The sequence below is a fragment of the Myotis myotis genome, unplaced genomic scaffold (assembly GCF_014108235.1).
Source record: "Myotis myotis isolate mMyoMyo1 unplaced genomic scaffold, mMyoMyo1.p scaffold_m19_p_5, whole genome shotgun sequence".
NCBI lineage: Eukaryota > Metazoa > Chordata > Mammalia > Chiroptera > Vespertilionidae > Myotis > Myotis myotis.
Window position 1 is genome coordinate 107,887,341 of NW_023416357.1, and position 19,309 is coordinate 107,906,649.

Here is a 19,309-nt window from a genome sequence, read left to right on the forward strand (position 1 = left end):
GCTACACGTCAATGAAGAAAATGAAAAATTTGAAAAAGCGCCAGCCACCCCCAGTATGAGATTAGGGGAAGAGGCCCCTCCTCCCCTCTGCCCCAAACTGGCCTTCAGATAAACCTGTCCCTCGGGTGTGGGCAGGAGTGACCCCTCGCCCCTGCTCCCACTCCCCAACCTGCCTCCTAGTTCACGGGAAAGAACAGACGTACACGGCAGTGACTCAACAATTTCTGTTTACCCCTGGGGTCCCACAGTCGATGCCAACAGGGGCAGGTGGGGGACATAAAGGCGTGATGGCCGGCTCTCCAGGAAGTGGTGGGGACGGTGTGAGCCGGCTTCTAAAGGGGCCGTCACAGTAGCTCCAACTGCCGAATGCCACTCGGGAATGCGGGCTGATGAAGTCAGATTTTCCCATTTTGGTTTTTTTTTTAAGCTAGAAGTCCAGCCCTGGCTGGTGGGGCTCAGTTGGCTGGGCTTCCGCTGTGCACTGAGGGGTTGCCTGTTCAATTCCCAGTCAGGGCCCATGCCGGTTGTGGGCTCGATCACCTGGTGGGTGCGTGCAGAAAGCGGCCAATCAATGTCTGGTGCTCACATCAATGTTTCTCTCTCCGTCTCTCTCCCTCTCTCTTCTTTTCTGTCTAAAAATCAATTAAAAAAAATATTTTTTTAAAGCCAGAAATCCAGAGTGCTCTAGGAAACTTTTCTTTCAGTTTTCACATTTTGGCAAGTCTTTCCAATGAAATGGGCCAATCAAAACACGCCAGTGGGCCAGGTTTAGCGAGGGGCCAGTTCTGAGGGAGACCTGAGGCAGGTCCTCAGGGCATAGCAGTGGCATGTGGGCCCAGGCAGGTGCCTGCAGCTCATGCCGGGGAGCTTGCTGATGCCTCCTGCTTCCCCATCCCCTTTGCCCCATTGGGTCACCCTCCAGAGGGCAGAGTTCTTGGGCCCTTTTTAGGGAAGACTCTGAACTCTGGCTCAGCGCCTGGCTGGCTGCTGCCCTTAGCCCGAGGCTGCCACACTTCCTGAGGGAAGGGAGGGGCGGAGCTGCTCCAGGACTGGAACCGAGTCCAGACCTCAGCCTGAAGCCACTCCTTCCTGGAAGTGGCTGCCAGTTGAGTTTCTAGGTATTCCACCAGGCCCGTTACTAAGAGCAGAATTTGCCCAGGGAGTGGAAGGTCATGGGAAATCCCTTGGGAGATGCAAGTCCCTGGGAGGCATCTGACGAGGTTCCTGTCCAGTGTTGCTGAAGACTTTGGCCCAAGGATGCTTCCGGAGCCTGGGGCAGCACGGCCAGGCAGTGCGAGGCTCCGAGCCGGCCTGCTCACGGGTCTGGGGAATCCAAATGAGACCAACGAGATGCTTTTCACTCTTCAGAGTGGCACAAAGTTCGACATACCAGGCTCTCACGGAGGGGGAGGGCACCGCCGACACTGGTGGTGTCAAGGTGCTCTTCAGATGTTGGCCGTAGAGAGCACGTTGGCGCTCTCCAGGAGAATGTGGTGTGTGTTGTCTACAAAGCTCTTCCACATGCTAAGGAAGCGTGTACAAGTTGTTTGTGGTGGCGCGGTTTGTAATGGCAGAAAACTGGAAACAATCTAGATGCCTAGAAATAATGGCATGGCTGAGTAAAATGTGGTCCTGACTGTCAAAATAACCTGGTCTACATGTATCCATATGGCTAGCGCCACAAAACACAATATTAAGTGATTTTTCATGATGCAGAATGATATGTGTATTGGCTCTCTATTGTGAAATATCAGATTATCCCTAAACTTTTTTTGGTTAATTCTCACCGAAGGAGATTTTTCCATTGATTTTTAGAGAAAGTGGAGGCGAGATGGAGAGAGAGAGAGAGAAAGAGAGAGAGAGAGAGAGAGAGAGAGAGAGAGAGAGAGAACAACATGGATGTGAAAGAGACATTGATTGGTTGCCTCTGACATGTGCCCCAACGAGGGCCAGGGATTGAACCTGCAACCCAGGTATGTGCCCTTGACTGGGATTGACCCTGTGACCCTTCGGCACATGGGCTAACACTCTAACTACTGAGCCATGCCAGCCAGGGCTATCCCCAACCTTAATAGTGTTAAGCAAGGGCAAACATTTATTATCTTCGTAGTTTATGTGAGTCATGGAAGTAAGTGTAGCTTAGCAGGGAGGCTCTGGCTCACAGAGTGAAGATCGAGATGCCAGCTGAGGCTGAGGTCACCCAAGGACGCCTGGGGCTGGAGAATCGCTCCTCGGGTGCCTCCCTCCGGCTGCCAAGTGTGTGCTGATTGCTCCCCAGGCGGACCTCTCCATGGGCTGCTTGTGCGTCCTTGCAACATGGCAGCTTGACTGCCCCCTGAGAGAGCAATACAAGAGGGCGGGAGGAGGGCGCGGCCATGTCTCCTATGGTTGTTTCTGGAAGCCACACCATCACGTCTGCCTTATTCTATTCATTAGAAAGAAGTCACTAAGTTTGGCCTACATTTAAGGGAACACAAATTAGTCTCCATGTTTCAAAGGAAGAAATGTCAAAAAATTTGTGATCAACTTTTTAAAAGAATATTTTTATTGATTTCAGAGGGGAAGGAAGAGGGAGAGAGAGATAGACACATCAATGATGAGAAGGAATCATTGATTGGCTGCCTCCTGCACTCTCCCTACTGCAATTTTGTAGTCCATTTAAACACTGGTATCTGTATGGTTTGATAGCATTTATGTAATTTTTTTAAAATATATTTTATTGATTTCTTACAGAGAGGAAGGGAGAGAGATAGAGAGAGTTAGAAACATTGATGAGAGAGAAACATCGATCAGCCGCCTCCTGCACATCTCCTACTGGGGATGTGCCCGCAACCCAGGTACATGCCCCTGACCGGAATCAAACCTGGGACCCCTCAGTCTGCAGGCCGACGCTCTATCCACTGAGCCAAACCGGTTTCGGCAGCATTTATGTAATTTAAAATGATACCTGGGTGTAAACATATAGACTCAGCCAATCAGATCTTCCTACCTTGATTGCTTCAGGGATCAATGTGACACAACCTAGGCCAGCCGTGGGCAAACTACGGCCGGCAGGCCGGATCCGGCCCGTTTGAAATGAATAAAACTAAAAAAAAACAAAAAAACCATACCCTTTTATGTAATGATGTTTACTTTGAATTTATATTAGTTCACACAAACACTCCATTCATGCTTTTGTTCCGGCCCTCCGGTCCAGTTTAAGAACCCATTGTGGCCCTCGAGTCAAAAAGTTTGCCCACCCCTGACCTAGGCCAATCAGATCTTCCCCCGCACGTGGGATGAGAGATTCCCTCTTTGTCCTGGGGTTGCTAAGCTTTAAGATACACCTCCTGGATTGCTTGAGTCCATTGTGTCCACCAGAATGGAGAGAGCCTTTCTGAGGACTGAGGGAGAGAAACAACCCAGCGAGATCATCTGAGCCTCCGGATGAGGGCGTGTGTGAAGCCTGGATGATGTGACTGAATGTTTCAGTTACATAAAACAGTGAATCCCCTTTAGGTCATGCTGAGTTGAACAGGGTTCCTGTCCCTTGACACCTTAACACTCTTGACACATAAAATAGTCATGGTGCTATTGCGTCAGTCACAGTTCTCTAGAGAGACAGAAATAATAAGGAAATAGAAGTACGTAAAGGGATTTATTATAAAACATTGGCTCATGTGATCATGGAGGCTGAGATGTCCCACCATCTTTGTCACAAGCTGCTTATCGTTTTTCTTTATCATTTCTCTCTGAGCTTTAGCACCTTTGGGAGACATCTAATCTCTTGTTAACTGCCTTTATGGTCTATTCAATCTCAGTAAATACATTTTTTATCTCCTGAATAGGTTTATGTTCTAGGGATATTTTCTTTTTAAGAATTGTTTGAGAGCCCTTCCTGGTTTGGCTCAGTGGATAGAGCTTTGGCCTGGGGACTGAAGGGTCCCGGGTTCGATTCCAGTCAAGGGCACATGCCTGGGTTGCAGGCTCCATCCCCAGTGGAGGGCATGCAGGAGGCAGCCGATCAATGATTCTCATTGATGTTTCAATCTCTCTCTCCCTCTCCCTTCATCTCTGAAATCAATAAAAATATTTTAAAAAATGGTTTGCGAGATTAATAGCCTCTAAATACCAAGATTACAAATCAGCAGATCTTTGCCCTTCACGTTGGCCCCAGGGCTGAGTGTGACCTGCGCGGGGACGTTTGCTCTCCTTCCTCCGGTCCCGGTGCTTCCAACCTGCACTCTCCGCGGATGCCGATGCCGTCATTGCCCTCTATTTGCTCATTCGTAGAGGAGGAGGCCTGTGTTTGTTCAACCCTGGGTGTTAAGATGGGTTACACAGGCTGTTTAAACACTTTGGCCCGACAAAGAGGCGGGAACAGCGGGTGTTTACTGTACCTTCACTTTGCCCCGTTTAAGAGTCAGCAGCCTGTGGCGACAGGGAGGGGCCTCCGCCTCAAGCAGATGCTCCAGTGCGGTGGTTCCCAACCTTCTGGCCCTTTAAATACAGCTCCTCATGTTGTGGTGACCCCCAATTTCATTGTTACAGATTGAACATAATGAAAGCATAGTGCTTAATCACAAAACAATATGTAATTATATATGTGTTTTCCGATGGTCTTAGGCGACCCCCGTGAAAGGGTCATTCGGCCCCCGAAGGGGTCGCGGCCCACAGGTTGAGAACCGCTGATCTAGTGGGTTTCACTTTGGTGCCAATGGCCTCATTTCATGTCAGATTTGTGGTAGCCGCAGACTTAACAAGCCCAGCCGGTCGCACTGGGGCCATGCTCAGGAACCACCTGTTGGACCCAACGCATCTCTTGGGATGGGCAGACCCTGGTGGACGCTTCAGCAGAATCGAGTTTTGTTCCTGCTCATCCCCACCCCCTGCACCACTGCTGTCCCCAGCTGCTGTCCTTTGGGTTGGCAGGGGTCACGGGAATCTTTTGGTCCCTTCCATCTCCTCCCTAAATGGGCTTCTCTCTCGACCTGGAATGAATCATGGCTTGGCCATCCCTCCCTTCCATCTGCTTAAGCTCAGTGCATCTTGAGGAACCTCCTGGATGTGTCTGGCCTGCTGTAGTGGCACCCTTCCCTGTTGTCCGCCCGTGGGGTGAGGCTTTTCCTCTTATGATGAGCCTCATTCTCCCTCTGCCTCATCCTCCTTCACTCGGCTCACCGAGCCTGCCTCAGGCCTCAGCAGAAACCGCACTTCCTCCAGGAAGCGTTCCCGGACGCCTCCCTGAGCAGACACCCTGTGTTGTGTTCTTAGAAAGCCTTGTGCTGTGCCCATCAGAGAACTCACCGCCTGGGCGCTAACTGTTTGCTGCTCTGTCCTCCTCTGGCCTGCAGAGCAGGGCAGTGCCTGTCAGCCACTCAGAAGGTATTTATGGAGGGCCAAGTATACATGTGAGACTCAGAGCTCGGCACTGGGTTTTTGGTTCTTTAATTTTTATTGATTTCAGAGAAGAAGGGAGAGGGAAAGAGAGAGAGAGAAACATCAATGATGAGAGAGAATCATTGATCAGCTGCCTCCTGCACACCCTCTACTGGGGATTGAGCCTGCAACCCAGGCATGTGGCCTTGACTGGAATCGACCCGGGACCCTTCAGTCTGCAGGCCAACGCTCCATCCATTGAGCCAAACTGGCTAGGGCAGCCGTGGGCAAACTATGGCCCGCGGGCCGGATCCGGCCCGTTTGAAATGAATAAGACTAAAAAAAAAAAAAGACCGTACCCTTTTATGTAATGATGTTTACTTTGAATTTATATTAGTTCACACAAACACTCCATCCACGCTTTTGTTCCGGCCCTCCGGTCCAGTTTAAGAACCCAGTGTGGCCCTCGAGTCAAAAAGTTTGCCCACCCCTGGGCTAGGGCAACACACTGTTTTTGTCTCGGGCCCAGATGGTGGCCGGTGATCAGAAAAGATCCAGGGAACAAGACAGGCTTAGGGGAGAGGGAGCCAAGCTCTCCTAACCCGGGCAGGTGTCCTGAGGTTGCCTGTGTGGGGACAGCCTGCCAGTGGGCATCCGGAACTTGTTCTCAGGGCTCAGGCAAGCAGTGAGCCAGGGCGGGCCATTGGGCAGCCCTCTGACGCCACACTAACCACCCTGGCGTGTCTGTGGCCGAGTTCCCCAGGGCCTCGGTGAGCCCCTGTGCTGGAGTGTAGTGAAGTGGGCACACCCTGTATCTTGCATTAAAAAAAAAAGTTACTTCAGTTCTCGGAGCCTCAGTTTCCTTTTGTGTAAATGGGGATGTTAGGTTTAATCAAGTAACTGAATCGAGACCCCTCCCCTGGGAACTGACCTTTAGGCCACTTCACAATGGACATTGCCTTTCCCTTAGACCACATCCCACTTGCCAAGACCATTATCCTTCCCCTCCGGACCTTCCCAGGATCCAGACCTGCCCAGAGAGTTCTCCGCCCAGAAAAAGCCCACCTAGAGCCCTTAAAAACCTCTGACTCCCTGTCCCTGGGGGCTGGCACCATTTTGGGGCTCAGCCCATCTGGTATCCAGATGACCTAATAAATTCATAATCCCTCACCGCTTTGGCCTCGTGCGTTCTTCCTTCGGTGACCCTAACAGGGATAAGACTAGCACTCTAGTCCCTCCTATCAACAGAGGGCTAGGTTCCAAGAGCCCCAGGAGATGCCTAACCCCAGACAGTACCCCACTGTGTACCATGCTTCTCCCACACATATATACTTGTGATAAGTTTAATTTATAGATTAGGCACAGTAAGAGATTAACAATAACTAATAATAAACCAGAGCAATCATAACAATGACACAGTCAATGCACTGGGCAAAGACATATAGATGCATGTCCCAGGCGTGGGATGGCAAGAGATTTCATCACTCAGAATGACACAATTTAAACCTTACACATTTTTTACTTCTAGAATTTTCCATTTAATGTTTTAGACTGAGGATGACCCTGGATAACTGAAACCACAGGAAGCGCAATCACAGATGAGGGGCCCACAGTACTCGTGCCATAGGCCATGGCGGGGACTAGATGAGCTCGCGTGTGCAGCACGTCAGCCGCGTGTCTGGAATGCAGTAAGACTGTCCTCAGTGTGGATTAGGATGAACCCTGGCCCCAGTTTGGAGGTTTTCTTCAGCATCTCTCAGAGCCAACAGCAACGGAAGGGCCTTTCCTGGGCCTGTGCTGTCCCAAACCTCCCATGGCTGCATCCGCACATGAGGCCCTGAGCTGCCATTACTCACGTAAAACATCACGACTTTCAAGAACTTCTAATCACAGTAACTCCCCTAAGACAAAAGGAGCTGCTGCGTGTCATGGAAACAACAGATGAAAGAGCGACAGGGGACCACGTGGAGAGCAGTGCAGCCACGGTGTGAGGGAGCCCGAGGAAGATGTCTCAGCCAAGGCTCCGGTTTAAGGCATGGGAGCCACTTTCTTTGAAGGCTGCCCCACATGTAAGGGCAGAGGCGAGGGCGGTATGAGGGGAGCTGGCGCTGAACCAGGCGTCTGAGGAAGGCGGTGGGATGGGCCAAGGTGAAGACGTGCCTCTTTCTCCAAGACCCGATGGAAAAGAACAAAGACAAGAGGAGGCACAGCTGGAGCTGCCTGACAGGAGCGTTCACACCAGCCCAGCTGGGTTTTCTCTGGGAGACCAGATGTGGGACTGGTGGATGACAGAGAAGACCTGGAAGCCAGAATGAGTCATCCAACCAAATCACCATGAGGCAGAAGTATTTCCCAGTTTTCCCGGGAGCTAAAGCCACTCGGAACGTGTTAAAAGCACGGAGTGCCTAGGTCTCTGGCCGATACCTAGTCAATGAGAAATCCCTGGAAGAGCTTGGTCACCTTTATATTTAGCAAGTGCCCCCTGGTTCTCCCCGGCAGGGACGTTGGGGCGACACTGAAGTGGAGGATTGCTGAAACCTGGCTGGTCAGCAGCTTCCGCCTCACTTGGGAACTCTTAGACCCTCACACCTCACTCCCGACCTAAGAAGTCAGCATCTGCATTTTAAATTTGACCCCCAAATGAGTCAGGTGCATATTAAAGTTTGAGAAGTGTTATTCGATGTCACCGACATTACCATAAATGTGTACAATGGCGCAAAACCGTGACTGTCCCCACTGGGGAGCCCACTGGCAGGAAGAGAGAAAACCCACTTGGACTGGCCAGGGCTGATTAGTTGGAAATCTAGGGAAGACTGCGGGTCCTGAGATTCAGATTGGGTTAAGAAGCAGGGGTGGAGGGAGGACAGAGTAGGAAAGGTGGAGGGACGGGAGGTATGTCTATATCCAAAAGGTAGCCCTGGGAGTGGGTGGCTACAGAGGAATGGAGATGAAAGCGATTGGAATGGAGGAACTCAGGGAATTGTGAGGTCTCCTGACTGAGTGGGTCATGCCCAGTTCAAGTTCAATTTAGCACCTCAAGGTTAGGACCTATGCTTGCTTGCTCAGCCACCATTCTTTGGGGATTTGTGTGATTTGGGCAGAATTCACCCTTTGCAGGGATGGGTATGTGATGCAAAAACGGCCAACAAGAATACTCCATCCTCCAGCCACAGTGGTTGGTTCAGAGTTGGGCATGTGACCCAAGCAGGACCAATCAGATTCCTCTGGTGAGTTTGACTTATGAAAGCTGGGGGAAGAAGGGTCTCTGGGGGAAGACCATCTTCCCACTGTATAAGAGAAGTGGTCTAAGCATAAAGGCGAGGAGACCGTGGAACTGGGGAGAAGGATGGATGGAGCCCCAACAGCTGACTGCACACCTAGGTCCGTCCATGCCTAAAGCTGGATGCATCTCATCATTTCATTTCAGAGAGTCAAAATATTCTCCCTCCCTCTCCTTCGCCAGAGCCAGCCTGAGCTGGGGTAGCTGCCACAATGAAAAAAGCACAAATGCAAGAACAAAACAGGCCATCGGGGCTGAAGTCTTCCAGGGCGACAGTGGGTGAGGTGGGCAAGAATGAACAGGGCTGGATTGACCTGTGCCAGGAGCTTCGAAGGAAAAGTGAAAGAAATGACACGGAAGTGACAGAAAAGGTCAAGTGCAGGAGAGTCACGTCCACCCTGAGAAACACCTGTGGGCGAGGAGCAGCCCCCACCAATAACAAGCAGGGTTATCAGGACCAGGGACCTGCTCAGGGACTGCGCCCTGGGTTGAACCTTGATTCTGACCACAGATTGACCCCTGACCCTGCCTATGGGCTGGGCCCTCCTCTGGCCAGAGACTGACCCTTGATTTAGGTCTCGTGCCAAACCCTGATCCTGTTCTTTTTTCTCTGTTCAGACTCAGCGCAGAGCCTCTGGAGCCAGCTGGCCTGCTCAGGGCAGCCGCGGCGTCAGCATAAGAAGGCCCACAACTGCAGAGAGGTTTCATGAGAATTTATTTGAGAAACAGAGGCTATGCCAGGAAGCAAGATCTCCACAGGCTGAGAAAAATGCTTCCCAGAGTGAGAGTTTGCAGGTGCTTTTGTGCGTCTGGAATTAGGGGGGAACTAAGGAAGATTGCATGGAGGTGGGAGAAGGCAAGGTGGGGATTACAGAATAGTTAGCAAGAATATGTGCTCTCCCGAGGGTGGCTACTCCTCCCAGGGACCTGGAAAGGAGGATCACTCTGGGTTCCAAAGCTGATGTACAAGAGCAGTGGACAGGGCTTGGTCACGGTAAAGATAAACCTGTCACTAAAGAAGTTGTGTGTCAGGGGTGTGGCTGCCCACCATGACCTGCCCAGTTAGGAATTTATGATCAGATCACCTGTGAGGTGACTTTCGAAGAACCGCTCTTCGTCCACAATAGCCTCCCCTTATTTCATGAACTGCGTCATCATTGGGGGGGGCCTGGAACATTATTTCCAGATCTCGAGCCTTGGTTCAGAGACCTAAATCCAGTGTCCCTTCCCTTCCCTGATGTCTCTGCCCAGGAGGGAGGCGTGATGAGGAGGTTTTCTGTAAGCCTGTCCGTTTCCATAACAACCCATCAAGGATGTGAGGGGAGGGCTGGTGCCTGTCCGTCCCCCCCCCCACATTAAAATGGGGGCCCCCAGTGGTCCAGTTTACCCAGCCCTCAGCCAGGAAGTTTAATCAGCAACAGCAGATCTCAGGGCCAGACCTTGTGGACTTTTAGGAGTTGCAAAGTCTGAGCTGCCTTTTTAGAAAATGAAGATACAGTAGTTTTTTGTTTGTTTGTTTTTATCAGTAAGTCCTGGAGGACATTTCCTTGATTCCTCACAGTTCTTTGTAGCCATAATTTGCCTCAAGGGCAGCAAAGAGGGAAAAGTTGCTGTGCTGGCCCAATCTTAGGCCATTCAGTTACCTGGCAACTGTCTGATAATAAAAACACTAAGTGTTATAAAAACAACAAAAGCCTAATGCCAGAACACTTTACCGAGGCTCTTTGTGAATCAGACCGTTAGCTAAGCTTTTAGTATTTGCCTTATTTCATTTTATCCTCAGAACCAACCTTCGGCAGTGGAAATTGTTATTAACCCCCTTTACAGATGAGGAAACTGAGGTACAGATTGGCTAAGTAGCTTGACCAAAGCCAAACAACTGAAAGTGTTGGGACTTGGTTTAAACCAGGTCCTAGGACCAGGTAGTCTGGCTTCAGAGTTTTGTTCATTTGTTTGTTTTTTAAATATATTTTTATTGATTTCAGAGAGGAAGGGCGAGGGAGACAGAAACATCCATGATGAGAGAGAGAGTCATTGATTGGCTGCCTCCTGCATACACCCACTCCTGTCCCCCAGGGATCAAGCCTGCAACCCAGGCATGTGCCCTTGGCTGGAATCAAACTCGGTACCCTTCATTCCACAGGCTGATGCTCTATCCACTGAGCAAACCGGTTAGGGCTGACTTCAGAGTTTAGAAGATGATTATTGGATGGGCGGTGCAAAGACGGTGGATGGGTTTGTGAATGGGTTTGTGAACGGCCACATGAGTGGGCAGACACATTGCCGGTGGGTGGCTGGGTGGCTGGGGGCATTGGAGGAGGCAGCAGTGTGTCCTGGGGCCGGTGGGGACCAGCGATGGGCTGGCCACAGGAGGGGGCGGGGAACCAGGGAGAGCCAGCCTCACTGTGGCACCAAGCTCCCTCTGCTTCTCTTCTTCCTCATGTTCTTCCTCAATCGCTGTCTCGGTGCTGCCTGGGCATCCTCTGAGCGTGAGCGAGCCCCCCAGGGATGGAAAGGTGACGCGGTGGCGCCGGGAAGAAAGCCTGCCATGATGGGAGGTGCTGCTCTGTTTTTCCTCCGCGCTTTCTGAATTCCCGCAGCAGGTTTCGGCCTCGTGCCGGACCAGCCCAGCCCCTCTTTCTATGGCAGCAGCAGGACAGCGGCTCTTTGGCGACCACCTCCGGCCTCTCCCGCACTGTAGGCGGCTCGCAGGTGAGATGCCTGCCCAGTGCCCACAGAAGCGCACACGGCAGGCCTGGCAACCGCGGTGTTTCATGGCCCAGCGTCTGTGGTGCGGTCAAGACCTGTGGCCAAGTGTGTCCACGCAAGCCCATGGGGTCACGTTGGTTTTGGGAATCGTGAGAGAGAGAAGCCTGCTTTCTTGAGGGGTGGGAAGAGATGGGACACGCGTCTGGGGCTTCCAAGGTGAGTGAGGTTTTTGGCATTTGCAGACAAGAGACCTAACACAACATTTATTACTTTTGTATGAAAACCAATGTGCGTTTCTGGTAGTGTTAGCTAAAACGAACAAAAGGCAACTGTCAGATTTCTGAGTGCACGCAGTCAGCCACAAACAGCTGTCACATCAGAGTCTGTCGCCGCCTGCGCTTGTGGGTGGGCGGGGCGGAGAGGCCGAAGGAGGCTGACAGTCAGCTCCTGTCACCTCCGGCTCCTCCAGCTTCCAGCCGGCACAGTGAGGCGCTCAGCCTGCAGCCTGCAGCCGGCCATTAAAACCGCGTCCCAGGAATCCTGCTGCCCGGCCCTGTCCGCCCGGCTGGCCCTGTCCCTCAGCGCGGCTGGGGAGGTCTCGGCTGCCTCCGCCAATGGGGGGGGGGGACATTTGTCCCTCGTGCGTTTCCAGGAACACCACGTTGCTTTCAGGGTACTGTTTATATCCCCAGATCCTTATGTGACCACTACTCACCATTTTCTTTCTTTTCTGAGATTTTTCAAATTGTGCAAAACCGTGCTCTTCAGAGGAGTGCAGAAACGCATAAGTGCGGCTCAAAACAGGAAAGCAAGCCCCGTGCGCCCCCTGAGGTGGGGGCTGACTTGCCACCAGCTCTGGCTGCGGCCTCCGAGCAGCCTCACCCCCCGCCCCTCCCCGCCCCGCCCCTCCCCCAGCTCCCAGTGATCTCCACCACGAGTGCATCTTGCTCGTCTTTTTAGTTTCATTTCTCATTTTTGTTAACTCACTCTTTTTATTTAAACAAATTAATTTTTTTTTACTTTTTTTATTGAGGTAAAATTCACGCAACATAAAATTAGCCATTTAAAGTGCCCAGTTGAGTGCCATTTCCTACACTCTCCTCCCTCTAGTCCCAAAGCGTCTTCATCCCGGACAAGACCCCGTGCCCACTGAGCAGCCGCCCCGCCTCCTCCCCTCTCTCTCACCCCTGGCAACTGCTAATCTACCTTTTGTGTTTATGGACTGACTCACTGGGAGTATTCCTATCAGTGGAATCGTGCAATCTGTGTCTCTATCGTGCAGCATAATGGCTTTGCACAGGGACAGGAGGGTCAGAGCGGGGCAGGGAGGAGGGGAGCCTCCTGTCCAGGCTCCTGCTCCTGCTCCAGCTGCTACGTGAGCACAGCGGTCCCGGGGCCCCATCCTCTCTCCTCCTCTTCGCCTGCTTGGCCTCCGGTGGCCTCATCCACACCCGCCGATGCGCGGGCTCTGTCCAGCCCAGAGCTCCCGCTGGCGGTTCAGGCCCAGGAGCGGTCGGCGTCTTTGCCAGCTCTCTCCTCCCCTGGGTGCAGCTCACAGGGGCCGGGTTGAGTCTGAGGTGTCTCTGTTACCGGGGCATGTCGTGGGGGCTGTGGGGACACTGGGTCTGGGACTCAGGGGCCCGGGAAGGGAGTCAGAGGAGCAGGGAGGACAAAGGTGCAGAGAGTCTGAGAACAAACGTAACCCTGACCTACAAATGGCGCCATTGTCCCTTGGAGACAGTAACTCCGGGCCACGGGGGCTGCTTGTCCAGGGGTCTGGGAATGAAAGCTTCTCCCTGCCCCTGCGCCTGCCCATCTTGGCACAAGAGGCCTTTCAGCGGGGCAGGCTGGACCCCAGGCCGCAGAGGACCGAGGGCACTTCCTTGGGGCCGGTGGGCTCGGCCTCTCGGGAGAGCTTCCGTCGGCTCTGCGCCGTGGTTCGCACCCGAGTGGTGGGGCCCTCAGAACGCTCTGGGCCTCAGTTTCCTTATTTGCGAGAAGACCTGTGCGTGACAGCCCACGAGCTGATGTGTGCGAGGTGCTCAGCAGGAGCCGCAAACAGGGAGAGCGTGACAAGTCGCAGCCATTGTTATTTTTATTAGCTCCATAAACTGTCCCTAAACGCCATCACCTTCTCAGACCTGCCCCAGTCTGGGGACAAAGAGAGAAGACCATTCCTGCTCTCCAAGATCCACCATTTAGTGCAGGACAGACAAAGGGACACAGAATCTATCAGGGGGTGGAAAGGCCGTAATGGAGGGGCCCAGCTCCTCGGGGCAGCAGAGGTGTGTGGGGACGTTACAGTGATGGTGGCATCTGTACCTGGCCTGGAGGCGTGGCCAGAGGGGGAGCGGGCCGCACTTGGCCTCCCAGGAGCATAAGCCCCGAGCTCGATGCCAGGCAGGAAGGAGTGGCTGGAGCATGGGGTCTGATTGCACATGTCCTGGGGGACAAATGGCAGCTGCTGGCTCCAAGTGCCCATGGCCTCACCTTGGACAGAGCCAGCAGCAACCCCTCCTCGCTGGCAACATTCCTACAGGCGGCATCATGCTGATGCCGTGACTGTGCGGTGGGGAGAAGGAGGAAGCTCCCTCCGGGCAGTGTCCAGGCAGGCATCCGCGGCAAGTTCCCGGTCTGCACTGGCTGCAGCCACCCAGCCTGGCATGGCTGGCAGCCAGGCTGGCGCCCTCTGTAACCTGACGCTCGCCTGCATCAGCCCTGGCTTCTGAGCCCACTCCTCAAGGCGCTTCAGACAGCCTGGGGTCGCCGTGACCTCTTCCCCGCGGGCTGCCAGGCCTCCTTGCCGCGCCCTGCCCCCCGAGGTCCAGTGAACCACCGCATGGAACAGGATGGCTGTAGCCGCCACAGGCCTGGGATCAGGTTGGACCAGGTGTCCACAGCCCCGGCTCTTTCACTAACACTCCTGCCTCCATTAGCGTCAACCTTGCTTGGGAAGCAGTCCTGACATGCAGGCTGTGGCTGCAGGAGTTCCTTCTGCCCCATAGCGCCGTGTCCAGCCTTCCCCTCCTCCCACCGGAACTGACTCGAGCTCCACCCTCAAAAGGCACAGACACTGATTGGATGCAAAATGATGATGTGATCACATGCCAGGCTTTGGGGTCACACTGCCTGGAGTTAGCCCCAGCTCTGCAACTTCCGGCAGTGTCACCTTGAGTAACAGCCTTTCTCTGCCCCTGTTTCTTCACCCATAAAATGGGATCGTCATACTTACCTTATTGCTAACCCAGGGCCGGGAGATTTTTTCTGTCCAGGGCCAGGGAGCCCTCAGAGCTATGACTGCACTCAGCTGTGCTTTTAGCTCAGACACAGCTGCGGAGTCCGTAAGCGAAGAGGCCTGGCTGTGTTCCAATGACATTTTATTCATGGACTGGAATCGGAAGCTCGTAGGATTTGCATGAATCACAAAATATTCTTCTTTTGATATTTTTTAAGAGAAGTGGAGGATAAAACACCCAATCTTAGGTCACAGGCAAAACCAGGGTTTGGCCTGAGGGTCACAGGTTGCAGCCAGACACTGAACTCTGTAAGAGCCAGAACGGACACAGCACACTGTTCTGGTGCTGATAGCGACCCACTCTGTGCTTAATACATGAGCTGGGTCACGTTGGAGTGTGGCTGCGGGAGGGAGTGGTGCGGGGTCTGGCTGGAGGGGGCGCAGTCTATCAGGATACAACCCTTTATGCCTCGGGCTACCACTGGACAGGCATGTCCAGCAGTGCCCTTTAACTGGCTCCTCTCTGCTTGGGAAAGGGGCCCGGGGCACTGGCTTAGCTGCCCAGAGCATGCCCCTCCCCCACCCCGCTCCCAGAGGCCTCCTCTGACATCCCCAGGCCTCCCCCCTGCACCCTCTCCCTCCTACACATTCTAGGACCCTGCCTGAGGGCTCAGGAGCCGTTGCCCCCATGTCAGTGACTAAAACAGTTCATTCACAAACAGCTCCAGGCCCGGCTGGAGCTTCCTCCTGTTGTGGGCACAGCTGGCATCATCAGGCCCCCAGACCTAAGCTCACATTCTTGGGCCCCCACCTGGCTGGAAGCTGGGGAGTGTTTCTCAAGTTCTGGCAAAGAACTCTGCCAGACACGACTTCCTGGGCCCCGTCCCCGCGGGGGCATCCGTGCGTGCGTGCGGAGGGTTTGCGCTGTAGGGCCTGTCTCGGTGGGATGGCTCTGAGTGCTGCTGGGCAGGGCCCACAGCTTTCTGCACACGCCCAGGCCCCATCTTGTTATTCAAGGCAGACTTCCAGTCAAAGTCTCTGAAAAGCCCTGAGTGGGTGCAGAGGGCCCCTCTGTGTGCAGGAGATAGGGCCCAAGTTCTCAGACCACGGCTGGCGGTCCTGGCTAGGTCTCTCTTTCTCGCTCGGCCTCAGGACTCAGCTGGCACCTGGGTATCAGTGAGTTGGTTGGAGAAGGCCCTTTCCAAGCGCAAGGTATTGTATCTGGGAGGTGGTGTGCCAGGCACCTGAGCCCCTGGGGCTGGAGGCAAGCGCAACGCAGAGGTGAAAGTGGGCAGGTCATCGTCTATATCCAGGACCGGGTTGTCCTGGCCCCGAAGGCTCGGGGGAGCCTCAGGACAGGCGGGTGCCTGCCTCTGGGACCACCACTTCTTGGCTCTCTGCCACTGTTGGCGGGCAATGATGGAGAGAGAGTCGATGAAGAAGACCTCGATAATCTCAATGATGCAGACTATGGAGCAGCTCATCCACAGGCCCAGCTGGCCACCGAAGTTGGACAGAAGCATCTCCACCTGCAGGAGAGGCCGAGCCACAACATCAAGACAGAGCCCACCTGAGTTGGCCACATGCAGGGACCCTGATCCCTGCGAGAGCCACTGGCTAGCCTTGACCCTGAACAGGTTGGAGGAAGAAGTGGGCAGGCTTCCTGTCCCCACTTCCTCTGCCCGCCTGGCTGGCCTGTGGTGTCCCCACTACCCCAGGCTAGAACCCCATGATCTGACTCGGTTCCTCAAGGCCAGGCAGATGGGCACATTCGCAGACCCAGGACGGGTCCCAGAAGGGAGCTACTCACACTGTTGGCAGGGCTTTCCATGATGGATCTCTGGTTCAGGTCTTTGTAGAATATCAAGAGTTTGGCCAAGTCTGTCCTGCAGAAATTCCAACAGGTGAGTTGGGTACCTTTGCATTCTACCAGGTGACCAGCTCTTCGGCACGGCTGTGTCCCTGCTGCCCAGCCCCCAGCACGGCCCAGGCTCTGAGCGCCACAGGATCTCAGGGCCACGCCCACAGCGCTCCTTCTGCACCCAGAGCACATCCAGCCAGGGCCTGGCTGCTCAGCTCGTCTGTCACTCAAGACCATTTTCCAACCTCCTAAGTCAGCCACCCAGCTGTACGCCCAGAGCACCCTGCTCTTCAGTAGGCCTTGGACATTGTGATTATTTGATTGCAATCTCGGGAGACAGGCAGGTAATGTAAATGAGTGAGGTAAGCTGCGTATAAGGTCGTTATGACAATAACCATTATAGCAGCTAATATTTATCAGATACTTCCTGTGTTGCCAAGCACTGTTACAAGAACCTTGTATGAATTAACTCATTTAATTCTTACAACCCTATGAAGTAGGATGTTTTAATCATCCCCCTTTTACAGATGTGGAAATTAAGAATGAATTGGTAAGCAACTTGCCCAAGACAACACAGCTCATAATTGGCAGAGCCGACGTTCACACTAGAGAGCTGACTTCAAAGGCCACACGCTTAATGGCTGTGCTGAGTTGCCTCCTGCTAGAGCCTACACAAGCTGGAGAGTTCACACTTATTTCAAAAGGGCAGCTATTACTAAGCTCTTTGGAGCTACGCAGGAATGGAGGTTTTCTGTTGCCAGAACTTTTGACTTTTCAGGAAAAGCTGGCAACAGTGGGTTTTGTGGAGCTAATGTAGCCTTGGGAGTCAGCGATTTGCAATGCTGGCTTCACAGTGTGCACTCGCTGGGCCCAAGTCTATCTTTATCACTAGATTGGAAGCATCCTGGGGGCAGGGGTCATGTCTGCTCAGTCGTCCTGGTACCCCAGCACTCACAAAGCATCTGGCACAAAACATTTAGGATGTGTTGGGGTCAGCCTGGCTCCTGGCTGGTGCTGGGCACTGCGGACGGGAGAGCCCAGAGCTGTCAGTCCCCATGCAGCCCCCACGCTGCCCCCGCTCCTCTCCATCTGCTGAGGTCCCTGGGCTGAGTTTTGCTAAAGGAACCTTGGAAATGAACTTCCATGTGGAAAATTCAATGGGATTAGAAGTGCAAGGCAACTAGATCATGATATGTCAGGAACCATGAGATAAATGTACTGGGTCAGGACCAGTGCCTTTCGCCAAGTGAAATGAAATAGAAAGTGTCGGATTGCATCCATAGAGATAGTCACAATTTTTATCAATTGATACGAGCACTAATCGCTCAGAACTGCTCCGGGCCATCGGAATGGGCGTTAAGGGCTGGCTCGGTTCGTGAGCATGTGCCCTCTGAGAGCTGTCCGAGTGCATGTGCAGAAGGCATGCTATCTATGAGCTGAGATTTGGGTTGTGTAGTCAATGGGCCATAGTGGAAAAGTATTTTTTACTGTGTGTTGTGGGCAAAGTATTCAAGAGCCCCAGGCCTAGAGCAGGGCCTGGCTCATGGCCCAAGCCAATAAGTATTTGTCAAATAAAGGAGTGAGTGAATGAAAAGGAGAAGGTTTGTCAACGAGGAAGCAAGTGCGGAGGCCGGGTCCAGGGCAGAGGAAACAGGGAGGAGGTCAACTTACTTGTTCAGCTTTTTCTTTATTTGTTGGCCTTGGTCCCAAGTGAGAACGCGCAGCAACCATTTCTGTGATGGAGAAAGAAGGTGTGGCCTGGGCAATGAAAGAAAGTGCCGGCCAGCCCCTCTGCCCTCCGCACTCGGCCCCAGCCCCCGGCCGGGCCCCCCTGGTCACCCCTGAGGCCAGAGGACACAGCCAGGCATCAGGCTCCAGGCTGAGGAGCTCAAGGAGGAAGAGGGGGTGGAAGAACTGACCTCAGAAACCACAGACGGCCATTGCGCCAGGCTGGTGGTCAGTGTCCACTCCTTGAAGCTAAGGGAGGAAGGCACAGAGTGAGTGTGGCTGGCCTGGCCAGCCCCCCCCCCCACTACTCCCCCCTGCCGGCCCCTCCCCTGCTGGCCCACCCTAGGTACACTCACCTGCAGGCTTCCCGGCATACGGACTGGCAGCCCAGCTTTTCCTGGACAAAGGCCTGGTGCAGTTCATAGTAGCAGTACACTGAGGGGCAAGCAGAGGGCAGCATGAGCATCAGGGCCACAGGGCTCTTCCTGGGGGTTTCCAGGGGCGCCCTCATGGTCTCCTTGTAATTTCTCCTGCTATTCCCTACAAACCCAGCTTCCCCGGAAGCAGATGCTGCTTTGTGATGTTAGGGACACGTGCTGGGGGTGGGGTGGCGGTCGGCAGCCCTTGATGGGTTCTGTTACTCCCTAGCTGTGTGACCTTGGGCAAGTTTCTTAACCTTTCTGAGCCTCAGTTTCCTGTTCTATGACAGGTACTATCAATAGTTCTTGCCTCCTGGAGTTGACACAGGTGCCAAGCTCTCAGCACAGACTGGGCTGTAGCATTTGGTCCTTAGTTGGAAAGTATCCGTTAAGCCAGGCTGGATGGCAGGAGTAAAACTCTGGTTAACATCTCTCTACCAATATCTCCCTCAGAAAAAGGCCGCCAGGGCAGGGGCCCGGGGGCACCCGAGCACGAGCTGGTGTGGGGGGCTGACGCAGCTCTGGGGCTGCAGGGCGGGCGGGCTCACTCACTCCAGTTGGGGTGCTGCTGGTAGTTGCAGTAGTTGGCTGCGGGAGGCAGAGGCTGGCTGTACTGGGCACACCCACACCTCTCCACCATCTTAGTCTGGAAGCACGAGTGGAGGCAGATCTGAAAGAGGAGACCCAGCGATTCCCTTAACCTCTCCGCACGCAGAGGC

At 53.6% G+C, this 19,309-nt stretch overlaps 1 protein-coding gene across 1 annotated transcript in view; it reads right to left on the bottom strand.

Annotated features, from left to right (window-relative positions):
- Positions 1 to 14,707: 14,707 nt before the first annotated feature.
- Positions 14,708 to 19,309, bottom strand: part of SCNN1G (sodium channel epithelial 1 subunit gamma) — a 28,217-nt gene continuing 23,615 nt past the window's right edge. The window contains exons 8-13 of the mRNA XM_036309314.1: positions 19,143 to 19,260; positions 18,528 to 18,606; positions 18,363 to 18,420; positions 18,115 to 18,176; positions 16,393 to 16,468; positions 14,708 to 16,111 (exon numbers count right to left, since the gene is read on the bottom strand). Of these exons, the coding sequence (XP_036165207.1) occupies positions 15,731 to 16,111; positions 16,393 to 16,468; positions 18,115 to 18,176; positions 18,363 to 18,420; positions 18,528 to 18,606; positions 19,143 to 19,260 (774 nt within the window). The 3' untranslated portion in view covers positions 14,708 to 15,730. The remainder of the gene's footprint in view (positions 16,112 to 16,392; positions 16,469 to 18,114; positions 18,177 to 18,362; positions 18,421 to 18,527; positions 18,607 to 19,142; positions 19,261 to 19,309) is intronic.